Source organism: Salminus brasiliensis, chromosome 21 (assembly GCF_030463535.1).
Source record: "Salminus brasiliensis chromosome 21, fSalBra1.hap2, whole genome shotgun sequence".
Taxonomy (NCBI): Eukaryota; Metazoa; Chordata; class Actinopteri; order Characiformes; family Bryconidae; genus Salminus; species Salminus brasiliensis.
The window spans coordinates 1,805,331-1,817,872 of record NC_132898.1 but is presented as its reverse complement, the minus strand read 5'-3'; the positions used below and the strand labels follow the sequence as shown (position 1 = coordinate 1,817,872).

Genomic DNA, 12,542 nt, shown 5'->3' with positions numbered 1-12,542 from the left:
ACTCGTCTGTGTTTGTGGACAGCAGAGCTGCGAGCCGGAGATTTCTGATTGCGGCCCAGCAGCCCTATAGTCCCTCAGCTGTGCTGGTGGCCAACAGTGAAACATGGTCTACCATATGCATGACTAATCTTCATCTCTGTGTGAACTGGACCTTCCGCAAGGCTGGGCCCTCGTGGATTTAACCTTCAGGAGTGGTTGTAGTTATTACAGAGTGACCACAAAAGCATGTGGTGATTTAATATTCATTGTTTTTTACTTGAACGTGGAGGTTCTACACTTTTAGTCCGAACTACATGTGATTGAAGGTAGGAGAGGAGATTATTATGATCTATGCTGGGTGTATCGTCTCGTTTTATGGTAAGAAAAAGCATCTCCAGACTTAGGACTTGACTCAGACTCACACTCCAGACTTGGGACTTGACTCAGACTCACACTACAGACTACAGACTCAACTCAGACTCACACTCCAGACTTGGGACTTGACTCAGACTCACACTCCAGACTTGGGCCTCGACTCGGACTCACACTCCAGACTTGGGACTCGACTTAGACTCACATTTCAGACTTGGGACTTGACTCAGACTTACACTCCAGACTTGGGACTCGACTCAGACTCACACTACAGACTTGGGACTTGACTCAGACTCACACTCCAGACTTGGGACTTGACTCAGACTCACACGCCAGACTTGGGACTTGATTACTTAAGCTGTACTACTGGAATCCAGCTGGAACCAGTAGAAATATTGCTATTACATGGATTGTTAATGTGTACAGTTATTACAGACTCTTAATAAAACCTGGGATCCAGAGTGCTTCTGCAGCAGTTTAACACTCAGGTACACGCCTCGTGAATGTTAATGTGATGATGGTGTTGCTGATGGCAGTGTTGGTGCAGTTGGGGTAGGCCTCGGTTGAGTAAGACTCCTAACTCTGCATGTAGGTAGGTAGTTAGGTAGATATATCAGTATGTAGGTAGGTATATATATATATATATATATATATATATATATATATAGAGAGAGAGAGAGAGAGAGAGAGATAGATAGATAGATAGGTAGGTAGTATATATACCTACCTACCTACCTACATACTGATATATCTACCTAACTACCTGTATATATATATAGATAGATAGATAGATAGATAGATAGCAGCCAGTAGCAATTGTACAATACAGCATACAGTAATACAATACAATAATAACAGTACTAACAGTAAATAAAACAATAAAACACTGCCTTAATTGTTACAAAGCTCAGACCTAATATGTTTTTGCCAGCTGCTAACTCCACGCTAATGACCGCAATCCTGCTTCTTGTTGTTGACCTCGGTTCTTGATTTGACCGTAAAGCCGCAGCTCCACCACAGTGGCAGCTTATCCCATATCAAATGCTCTGACATACATTACATACACAGAGAACGCTGAGATATTGATTCAGGAGCACATCAATACAGCGTAAGGCATATCACAGGAGGTTGCCATGGAAACTAGTTTTGGACGTATCACCGCATCATGACAAACGACTCTCTTTCTCGGGTGCTCTGTGATGGAGGACCTTCTGAGCAGCTCGTCAGACAAAAAACAGGACCTCGATTTGTCAGCACAAGTTACTTCGCCTTTTCTAGCGTACGGCTCTTTCCCAGCACCTTAACCCAACCTGCGGATTGATGAGGGGCCGCAGGGGGATTCGCAAACGACTGCTTTCCTCAACCGCCGGCCTGAAAAGAACCATCTGAAGCTCCTCAGGAATGTGTGGTGTGAAGCAATAAAACACGTCAGGTGAAACAGGAGTGTGAAGCTGTGATCCAGCACTCAGTTAACTGATCCATTTTCCAATGTTCAGATACTAAAATCACTGTGGGAAAAATACAGTATGAAAATGTGGGCCTCTGGTACCATTCGAGATAGCCTTTACTGACCTTCTGCATTATTGGTGCTGCTGGGTGTATTGGCAGCAAATGTATGATATTTCTACAGTTGGTAAAATGTATGATCTACAGTAAAATCTACAGTATTAGTTATGGTTATGAATAATAACATCCCATAGTTCAGCAACCTATTTTCAGTCTCTGAAGTGTGAATCTCAAATTTCTTGGGTGCAAGTCGAAGTCTGGGGTGCTAGTCAGAGCCAAGTCTTGAGTCTGTAGTGCAAGTCTGAGAAAAGTCCCAACTCTAGAATGCAAGTCTGAGTCGAGTCTTGAGTCTGAAGAGTGAGTCAGAGTCAAGTCTCAAGTCTGTAATGCGAGTCTGAGAAAAGTCCCAACTCTGGAATGCGAGTCTGGGTCAACTCTTAAGTCTGGAGTCTGCGGGTCTTAGTCAAGTCTTTAGTCTGGAGTGCGAGTCTGATTTGAGCTTTGATTCTGGATTGCTAGTTGAAGTCAAGTCTTGAGGTCCATGTGTGCAAATTTGAGTCTTGAGCCCGAGTCAAGTCTCTTGCTTATGAGTCTGAATGGAGTCTTGAGTTTTTGTGGTGCAGGCCAAGTCGCAATTCTGAGTTTTGTCTCGAGTCTGGAGTTCCAGTCTGAGTCATGTCTCTGGGGTGTGAATCTGAGTGGATTTTGGGGTGCAAGTCCACATTAAATCTTGTGTTTTTGGGGTACAAGCCAAATTGACTTTCAAGTCTGAGTACAGTCTCAAGTCTTTGGCTTGTGAGTCTGAGTCAAGTTTTAGGTCTCTGGAGTTCGAGTGTTGTCTCGAGTCTGGAGTCTTGAGTTTTTGGTGGTACAAACTAAGTGGAATCTCTGAGTGTGAGTTCTGGTTGAGTCTGAAGTTTTTGGAGCACATCCGATTTGAGAATTTTGTCTCAAGCCAGACTTGACTTGAGTCTCAAGAATCTCAAGTTGAGGCTCAAGTGAAATCTTCACTTCAAGTAAAAGCTACAAAATAATAGAATATGTTTAAAACATCGTTTTTTTTTCTGGGGTTTTTGTTTTTGTACCTGCTGAAAATGTATTAAATATGTATTGAATAAGTATTGAATGTATGAATATGAATATTTTCGGATTGTACCGATTTGTTAGCGATTTTTTTACCGATTCAAAATACAGATACGAGCCCCTTCTTGTGATTTTTGCTGGATTTCTCAGAACAACCAGAATAACCCTTTCTCCAGATTGCAGACGTAGCGAAACAGGCTGAAAAATCCCATAGCAACAAGGTAGCTCTGACGTTGTATCCTGGTGACATATGTCCACGACGCGTTACCATAAGGATGGTGGTTGGGGGGGCTGGAGTGGGGAGGGGGGGAGGTTTCATTGCGGAAAAGAACTGTCTGTAGTACTCTTCAGCTGCAGTACAAGTCACAGCGGAGTTCACCCCGAGCCTACACGCAGCCCACATGATGTGTAGGGTTTCCATGGCAATCTATTTTTAGCTCTACCAAAGGACAAAAAAAGGGAAAGGAGGAAGGCTGGGGGGAAGGAGGGGGGGACTGTTAAAATATGCAATATCGTCGTCTCCATCTCTACCCCCGCCGTCAAATTCAATTTTCCGTCTGCGCGCCGAGGAGGGGGAAAGTCTTTAATATTGTATTTGAGGTGGATAAAGATCCAGGTGGAGCAGACGAGCTCAGAGGAAGCCTCCCGTTAGCGCGAGACGTGTAAATACGGTAGGAGGCTGGCAAGGCTGGCTGCCTTTAATGCGAAAAGGACCAAATAGCCCGAAGATCAGTCTCTGAGCCCTGTTCCCTTTCCTCTCTCCTCTGCCTCTATACGGTTCCTCATTATTGCTGTACGGAGCTCTGGTTTTACACCCAAATTAATGCCAGAACCACGGGTTGTTAAAGCCTCGGCCGACTCGGGCTTCCATGTCCTTTATTTGATTCATGGAGAAGACTGCAGAACTGGTCTCTCTCTCTCTCTCTCTCTCTCTCTTTCTCTATCTCTCTCTCTCTCATTTTATTTTATATTATACGCATTGACCTAGAATGACCTTTTCCAGCTCCAGTACCAGCCCTGGAACTAACCCTGCTCCTGCATCTACACCTAGTTTATGAACCCAGACAGAGGAACTGCTGCAGTGCATCAGCTCATTTCCTCACTTCCTTAACTTCTTTATCAGAAAGATCTTTTTGAGGATTTGATTGCATTCAGCCACACAGGAGCAGCATCAGCATCAGCATCAGCATCAGTGAGGTCAGGTACTGATGTTGCGTAATTGGAAAATCACTTCTGCCGCCCAAAGGTATCCAAAATCCCGAGCCATGCCGCTTTGCCATCAGTGGCCGGAGTCAAAGGGAGCACAATTGGCCGTGTTCTCTCCGGATCAGTAGATGGCGCTCTCTCTGTCCCATCATCACTCTTAAGGTATGCAGGCGTCTGTTAGCTGGTGTGTTGGAGCTGGGGACCCGGTGCTGGGGTTGTCAGCTGCATCATGTCCTTACCCTCCAAGTATCGAAAGCCCAGCTAGTGCTGGGGTAGCTACCAACGGAAGGGGGTATTGTACATGTCCATACAAGCCATCTCCTTATTGGCTGATTCACCACACAAGGCCACTGCGTAGGGGGAACCATTGGGAGCCCCAATTTTGGGCTGCTGGTGACCCACTAAAGTCTTTACCAAGGAAAGCTTGGAAGTGCTGCTCGAACTGGGCCGTGGCCCAATACGGTGCAGTAGGCCTCCTCCAATGACGAGCGAGATGGTTCCCTGAGGCTACGAGCGAGGGAGCCGCACAAGTGGGAAGTGATGCAGCACGTGGTGGGTTGGTGGGATGGGGGTGGAGGGATCAATGAGGACCAGAAGCAGAGAGAAGAGAACGAGCCTTCCACACGGAGGCACAATTAAAAGGGAATGCTTAATGAGGCTATTTTTAGCTGTCTGTGCTATTTGCAACCTGGGCATTCTTTCCTTGGTGGTGGAATCGTTTGATGCCTTCCCACTTCGCACACTTTATTCTCTCTCTCTCGCTCGCTCACTCGCTAGCTCTCTTTGCTTTGGAGCTAATACTCCCTAGTGTACAATATGTGATGTTCTCCTCTCACCTTTCTATCTCACATAGCATTCCAAAGGTGCAACCAGGAAGCCCCATTCCACTGTGTTGCATTGATCGGACAAAAGTATTGGGACACCTCCTCATTGTTCATTGTTTCTTCTAAAATCAAGGATATTAAAAAGAGTTGACCCTGCTTTCGTTGTTGGAGTAACTGTCTCTAACAACGAAGACTTTCTGCTAGATTTGGGAGGAACATTGCTGTGTGATGGACTAGAATAATAGATGGGTGCCATGGAGCACCATCCATCATTCTAGAGAACACAGTCCCATTGCTGGGTACCAATAGCTTCATGGTTATCTGCTCCAGAGAGACCTGCTCCTAGTTCTAGCTAGTCAGCTGAGTGCATTCATTAGATGGGGGTGTCCACAAACATTTGGACATGTAGTGCATTCCATATTTAAGTGTAACCCTCAGTTGGTCCGAAACACTCTTAAACATTAAGGTGCTTTGAATGATGCCATAGATAGAAGAACCACTTTTGGCTGCATAGAGAACGTACAGAGAAGGTTCCTAAGGGAACCGAAATTGCTTCTTCTATCTACAGCATTTCTCAAAGAACTATCTATAGCTCCTTTAGCTTAAGGAGTCTAGATGTAGTCCCAGCAACGAATCTCTTAGATCCATCCAATTCAAAGGAAGCTCTCTTAGGAATTTCTTCCTGAAAAGATCTCAAGGTCAAAGGCAGCTCCTTGGTTTTGGGTTCCACCACCGAGGGAGGGCCGTGCAGTTCCTTCTACAGTTTGCTTTCCTCAAAAGATGGGAAACTGATTCATTCAAGAGCCCTTATTGCTCATCTCAACAGCAGTGTACGTGTGCTGCCTGTGGACCCAGGCCAAGGTTCAGGCCCCCAGGATCAGCGCTGTACATCTGGATGTAGGGACCAGCTGAACTAGCACACTCTACAGACCCTGTTTGCTGAAGCTCTCTGGGAAACAAGAGCGCTGCCCAGTCACATTTGACCAGCTGCTGCTGAAGGTCTGTTGCCAGGCTGTAGTCCCAAACACTTTTCAGTGTGAAAAGAGTGTCCAAATGTTTGTGGACACCCTTTATAATGAATATCTAGACCCTGTAGAGAAGTACTGCCAATAAAATAGGACTCACTGGTGCAGGTAAACATCTTGAACCTATTGGCACCATGGGCCAGAGAGGCCTACGAACCCCCCCAGCCTTGAGCTGTGGAGCAGTGTGGAACTGTGTTCTCTGGAATAATGGATGGATGGATAGATGATCATCCCCAACTGCCCAACTCATCCCAGAAGTACTGGATGGAGCACTGTCATCCATCATGCCAGAGAACACAGTTCCTCCACAATGCTGGAGGGCTTTGTACCCCTCAAACCATGTAAAAGGCCTTTTCTTCTCAAAATAATGGCTGGCAGTTGTGTCATGCTAACAGCACGTAGCACAACTGGACTCGGACCTAAACCCAAACCCCCGCTGAGTTGAGATGCTTCCATTCAGCTTATCCTGTCGGGATCGTGCTGTCATTTCCTGATCATTAAAACGGTGTAATCACATTTTTTTAATGTGGTTGTTTCAAACCCGCTGCTTCTTTGTAACCTGCTCCTGCCTCGGGATTTCTTCGCTTATTCAGCGGGGAGGAAGATGCTCTGTAATTGGCCATTGTCACTTAAAATACCTGTTTTGTAGTTCAGCATGTCTTCTTTTGGTGCCCAAACTGGAACATGGCCACTTGGTGTTGGAATCAGCTTAATGAGGCCCTTTCAGGCAGAACTTGCCTTGGTGACACCAAGCTAGTGTAACTTCAAGTATGTGGTTAATTGTAGCTTGCTAATGTTAGAAAACGCCTCCTGAGCGTAAAGTGACATGAATTAAAGCACCAGGCTGGAAATGTATCTTTTTTTAATACATGGTTCGGGGCTCATTAGTGGACATTCTTGCATCTGGGTACTGGCCACTGTAGCGCTGCACTCCGGGGTTCATTCTACATACATTCTAGCCACAGTCGCTAGCCATGTTCAACCTTCTTCCCGGTAGATTTAAAATCCCAGTTAAGTACTGGGTGGCTGCCCCGATCCACTGGACTGGATTGGCTTTAAGCCCGATCCAGTTCTAGTCTTTTACTTCTACTGATTCATGAGCCATGTTCCCACATTATCCACAACCTCCAGCCGTGAGCTGTTTGTATTTCTCTGCAGTGGATAACTGGATAACAGAGGGTTGCAGTATCTGCACCGTCAGCATTTGACCGTGTTTGAGCTGACCATATATGCAATATTCCTGGTGAACTACAAATCCCACTACATCACCAACAATGCTTCAATGGGACGCCTTCTGGTTTCAAATTGGCATTGGAGACTAGAGATGTGCATTCGGACTGTCCCTGCTTGACCAGCTGTTTAAGCTGGTTGACAAGCTTAGTTCTTGACCAGAATTGTCTGATGGTTTAGCTGGTCCACAAGCATTACCTCAAATGACCAAACTGACCTAAATAGGCCATGTTGGTCGATGACCAGGGTGATCAGCATTACTAAGCTGGTTGACCAGCATGACCAGCAGGTCAAAGCTGGTTGATCAGCTTAGTTCTTGACCAAAGTTACGTATGTTTTTGCTTGAGTCTGATGGTTCAGCTGGTCTGCAAGCATCATCAACTTGATCGAACTAGACCATGTTGGTCGACCAGCTTTCTTAAGTGCAGTAATAGTGCAGTAATAGATAGAATGTGGGACAGTAGTGACCAGCATGACCAAGCAGGACAACCAAAATGACCAAAATCAAATGCAACATACATAATGCTGGTCAAGAGCTGGTTAACCAGGCGGTTTACCAGTATAGGGTATGTTTTCACCTGGATGAAAACCAGCTTTTTGACCCTCTTGACCATCAAAGACCAGCTTAGACCATCTGGAACCATCTACCAATTTACGCTAAAGCTGGCAATGTCCTGGGACTCCAGGGACTCCAAGTGACTGATGGCTGTGGCATCAAGAGGAATCAAACCTGCAACCTCTTGATGATGCATGCCCTTTTGCTTGTGTCTCAGAAAGACCACCTATGTTCAGCAGTTGCTGGAACAGCTGGAGTTGGTTGACGCTGACTGAAACCACCTTCCCATCAGATTTTCCCCCTCTTTATTTCTTTTCCAGTAGCTTATCCCCCAGGGCCAGGTTGTTTGCAGGCTGCCATTTACCGTCTAATGTAACCTCTCAACTCCGTTGTTATGATATTGACAAACCTATTTATGGCATGAGGGGAAGGTATGGGAGGGGTTTGCCACTAAATGTCAGTTGCTGTTTTTACACAACACACTATACACTATATGTCCAAATATTTGTGGACACCCCTTCTATGGAATGCATTCAGCTACTTTAACTTGCGCCCATTGCGTCCATACATTTCAAATGGGATGAGTTGTAGAGTTGGAGATCCTGACCCCACTAACTCTCTTATCCCTGAATGCTATCAAATCCTCACAGCAATGCTCCTCTGAAATCTAGCAGAAAACCTTCTTCCCTGGACAGTAGAGATTAGAGTTACTCCAACAAAAGCAGGAGAAACTCTTTTTAATACCCTTGATTTCAGAAGAAACCATGAATGAGCAGGTGTCCCAATACTTTTGTCCATTTAGCGCATCTCAGAACTATGGTTCGGAGCGAGCGGCCGAACTGTATTTTCTGCATCAAGGTAGTGCCAGTGCCAGCTTGAAGGGCTGCTTCAGCTGGAGTAACGTCAGGATCATTTGCATGGTGCACGGCAGCTACAGAGGAGGGAAGGGCGCTAGGTCAGGGCCCTACTCTCACCGAGGGCTTTATGTAAGTGCGGAGCACAAGCTGTGCTGTGAGTCAGCAGGGTAATTGGAGACCGTGGGTGACACAAGGGCCCAATCTTACACAGGGAGAGAGCTGGATTGCTCATTTTTCATACGTGGGCACAGGATGTTGCTACTGTTTTTGGAGCAGCTAAAAGGAATGTTAGCGATTCCGCAGCAGACGCTTGGGGGCAAATCTCACAGCATGCGGTTCTGGGTTTGGGCATTGTTATAAAAGAGACTGCAGATTGCAGCGTGTGGCAGATTGTTCAGACTTGACTGGCTGACGTTTCTGAGGCATGACAAAAGAGAAGTTAACTTTGCCAGCTGACCCTGAAACGCCAACAATGTTAACACCACTGCGTGTGAGAGGAACCGCGATATACAGGCCGAGTTCTGGTTTTGGAACAGTGGAAGAAATGCTGGTGATTCCACAGCAGATGCTCAGGGGCAGATCTCACAGTGTGTCGCTCAGCGTTTGGGCATCGCTACAAAACAAGCCAGTGCTTGAATGAAAAGCTGTCAGATGTACCATAGAGTTCATTAACTGGGAGGTCATGTTGTTACTGGACATTGAAGACTAGAGATGTGCATTCTGACTGAAAAAATCCCAGCTGGTCAAGCCGGTTAAACTGGTTGACCAGCTTAGTTCTTGACCAGTATAGGGTATGTTTTCGTTTGAGTCTGATGGTACAGTTGATCCATAAGCATAGCCTCAAATGACTAAACTGACCAAACTAGACCATGTTGGTCAACCAGCGTAATCAGCATGACTAAGCTGGTCGACCAGCATGACTAAACTTGTTGACCAGCTTAGTTCTTGACCAAAATGAGGTATGTTTTCATTCATTAGCTGGGTGTTCATGTTGTTACTGGATGTATAAATAATAAGGATCTGACTTTATTTGGTTTAAATAAAATGCTTATATGTCATTCAAGCCTATTTACCACCCTGTCACGTTGCCTCGGAATAAAACACACAGATTGACCTTCTACAGAGGCTCTGCTCTGCTCTGATTGGCTGGGTTACGTGACCAACATAGCTCACAGAACTCACATATTATAGCATAGTTTAACACTGTAGCTGAAGAGATTGTAGCTGGTTAGCTTTTAGCCTTGCCCCTACATTTGGTTCACTGTTCCTTCCGATGTGAGTGCAGCTCCAGTTTGCGACAGCTGAGCGAGTCCAGCTTGTTTTTGAGAGAGCATGTGATGGACAGACGAGATGCAAAACTGCTAGCATCAGCTAGCGTTAGTTTTTAGACTAGCATGGGTCCCTCTTTGAGCCTCTCCTTTGAGCCCTGGATCTTGTAGTTATACAGCGTCTGGAGGTGATGAGCTGCTTTCTAGTATCAACAACACCATATTCTTGGTGGTGTAAATATAACCAGTCAAGACTGTGATGTAACAGGTTTGGGGTTTTGCAGTTGAGCCGTTTTCCAGCTCTGTTTTGGTTCAGCTGGAGGTTCTTTGACGAATGACGACAGGGTTTGAGCTGGAGCTCTTTGCCAATTGACCTTGAAGCACTAGCCATATTAATATGGCACAATGTAGATGCTATGTTGCACTCGATATTATATTATGTATATATGTATATATTATGTTAAATATGTTATGATCTTTTTTTTGTGACAGGTCTGACAGGAAATGTGACCGACCTAGAAATGAGAAGAACAGTCTACGGGCAAAACCTTATACCTCCAAAGAAGCCAAAAACTTTCTTACAGTTAGTGTGGGAAGCGCTACAAGATGTGACCCTCATCATCCTCGAAATCGCAGCCATGATCTCCTTGGGACTCTCGTTTTATCAGCCCCCCGGAGAGGGCAGTGAGTGTAAGTATTGCCACACTCTTTTAAACCACTCATCATCTTCTCCACTCGCCTCACGCCGCTCTGCTTGGCCTCGATGACCTTGTCCTGTAACAGCTTGTGCTTGTGTTTGGGGAGGGATTAGTGCGAGGTTAAAGGGTTTACTCACGTCCCTTTTCACTAAATTCAGATTTACGAAATTAGATTTTACTCAGGACATTACATAAACATTCTTCTTCTTCTTATTATTATTATTATTATTGGCCCAGTATTGAGTTTATGGCCGACAATTACAACAGATTTAACATTTACATTTACTGCATTTAGCTGATGCTCTTATCCAGAGTGACTTACAAGGTTACTCGTATTACAGAGGTGGACCAATGTAGTGTTAGGAGTCTTGCCCAAGGACTCTTATTAGTGTAGCACAGCATAGTCACCCAGACCGGGAATCGAACCCTCCATCTCCCACATGGTGTAGCAGCTCACTGGCAGATAGTGTTAGATCTGTTGCACCACACCAACCACACATAATTGGTGCCTTTAGAGTTTGAAGGGTTAAACCTGAAAGCATTTCAGTTTCGGCTTCTTAACGGTTTCTAATGAAAACAAAGCGATAAAAAGAGTTTCTCCTGCTTTTGTTGCACTAATTGTCTCTACTGTCCAGGGAAGAAGAAAGCCTTCACAGTTCTTCTTCCACTGCTCCACAGCTCAATGCTGGGGGGCTTTACACCCCTCTACTAGCCCACGCCTGGCATTACTAGGCAGCATGGAGCCAATAGGTTCATGATGTTTATTATCTGCTCCAGAGAGTCCTATTATTCTATTGGCAGTACTTCTTCTCTACAGGGTCCAGCTCCAATTGCAGCTCCTCAGTGCTCAGGTCCATGTTTGAGCCTTTCAAAGACCTAAAAGCCGCAGGTACACATGATGTGCCACGATGTTCCTGAGATAATTCAGTCAGCCCATATGAGTGTTGAGTGAGAGTTAACCGTATGCATGCTTATAACCGTCCACCGCTCACCATTGTCTACTTTGTGGATCCTTCTACCCCATCTGTAAGCCACGGGTGGTGTCACTACAGTGCACATGTAATAAACCCTCCATTAGGGAAGTCCTGTAGGCACTGCGTCAAAGTTCGTTGTGCCTTTTCCTCAACCACTGGACCCCTCGTGAACAAGCATGACTGTGCATTCCGGACCCCTCTCAGATGAGGCAGGGCGGTGAGGGAATCCAATGAAAGGACGCTTTCCAAGGACCCTGAGTTAATGAAGTGTGCGCCAGAGAAATAACCTTTAGGTGAAGGCCATACATCAAGGCTCCAGGCCATAAAGCTCGCGCCGCAAAGACAAATCCATTAAAGCGAGAGTGGGAGAGAATGCTGAGTAAGTAATATCAATCATCATAACTGCCCGGAATTCAATTACACCCAGGAATGGGAAATGATTGTTAATTTGAATGGACTCCAAGCAGTGGAGCCGGGGAGCTTCTCGCGTACAAGAAGATGAGCGTCGGGTTTTGAGATGCGGTACATGAATTTGCGAAGTTGCCCAAACTCGTGGAGCTGGGTTGCATTAATATGCAAATGACCATGTCTGATTTAAGTGGAGCTTGGATCATGATCACTCGTTTTTTTTATATGCGGCAGATGTGCTCATTTTTATGGTGGTCGCATGAACGTCGGCTGCGGCTTCAGAGATACGCCAGGTGGACTTTTTACTCAAATCCTCACAGCAATGTTCCAATGCTCCAAAATCTAGTAGAAAGCCTTCTTCTTCTCTGGATAGTAGAGACAGTTACTCCAGCAAAAGCAGGATCAGCTCTTTTAACAGCCTTGATTTCAGAAGAAACAGTGAACAATGAGCTGGTGTCCCAATACTTTTGTCTATATAGTATATTAGAATAAAACAGAGGTTACGCACAGATTTTCTTTCGGTAAGAAAAGGCACTTTAAGTAGCGAGAGTTTTAA

At 45.4% G+C, this 12,542-nt stretch overlaps 1 protein-coding gene across 10 annotated transcripts in view; it reads left to right on the top strand.

Moving 5' to 3' along the window:
- Nucleotides 1-12,542, top strand: part of atp2b2 (ATPase plasma membrane Ca2+ transporting 2) — a 154,826-nt gene that overhangs the window by 87,568 nt on the left and 54,716 nt on the right. For all 10 annotated transcript variants that reach the window (XM_072665998.1, XM_072666005.1, XM_072665999.1 and 7 more), the window contains exon 3: nt 10,399-10,596. In XM_072665998.1, the coding sequence (XP_072522099.1) occupies nt 10,399-10,596 (198 nt within the window). The remainder of the gene's footprint in view (nt 1-10,398; nt 10,597-12,542) is intronic.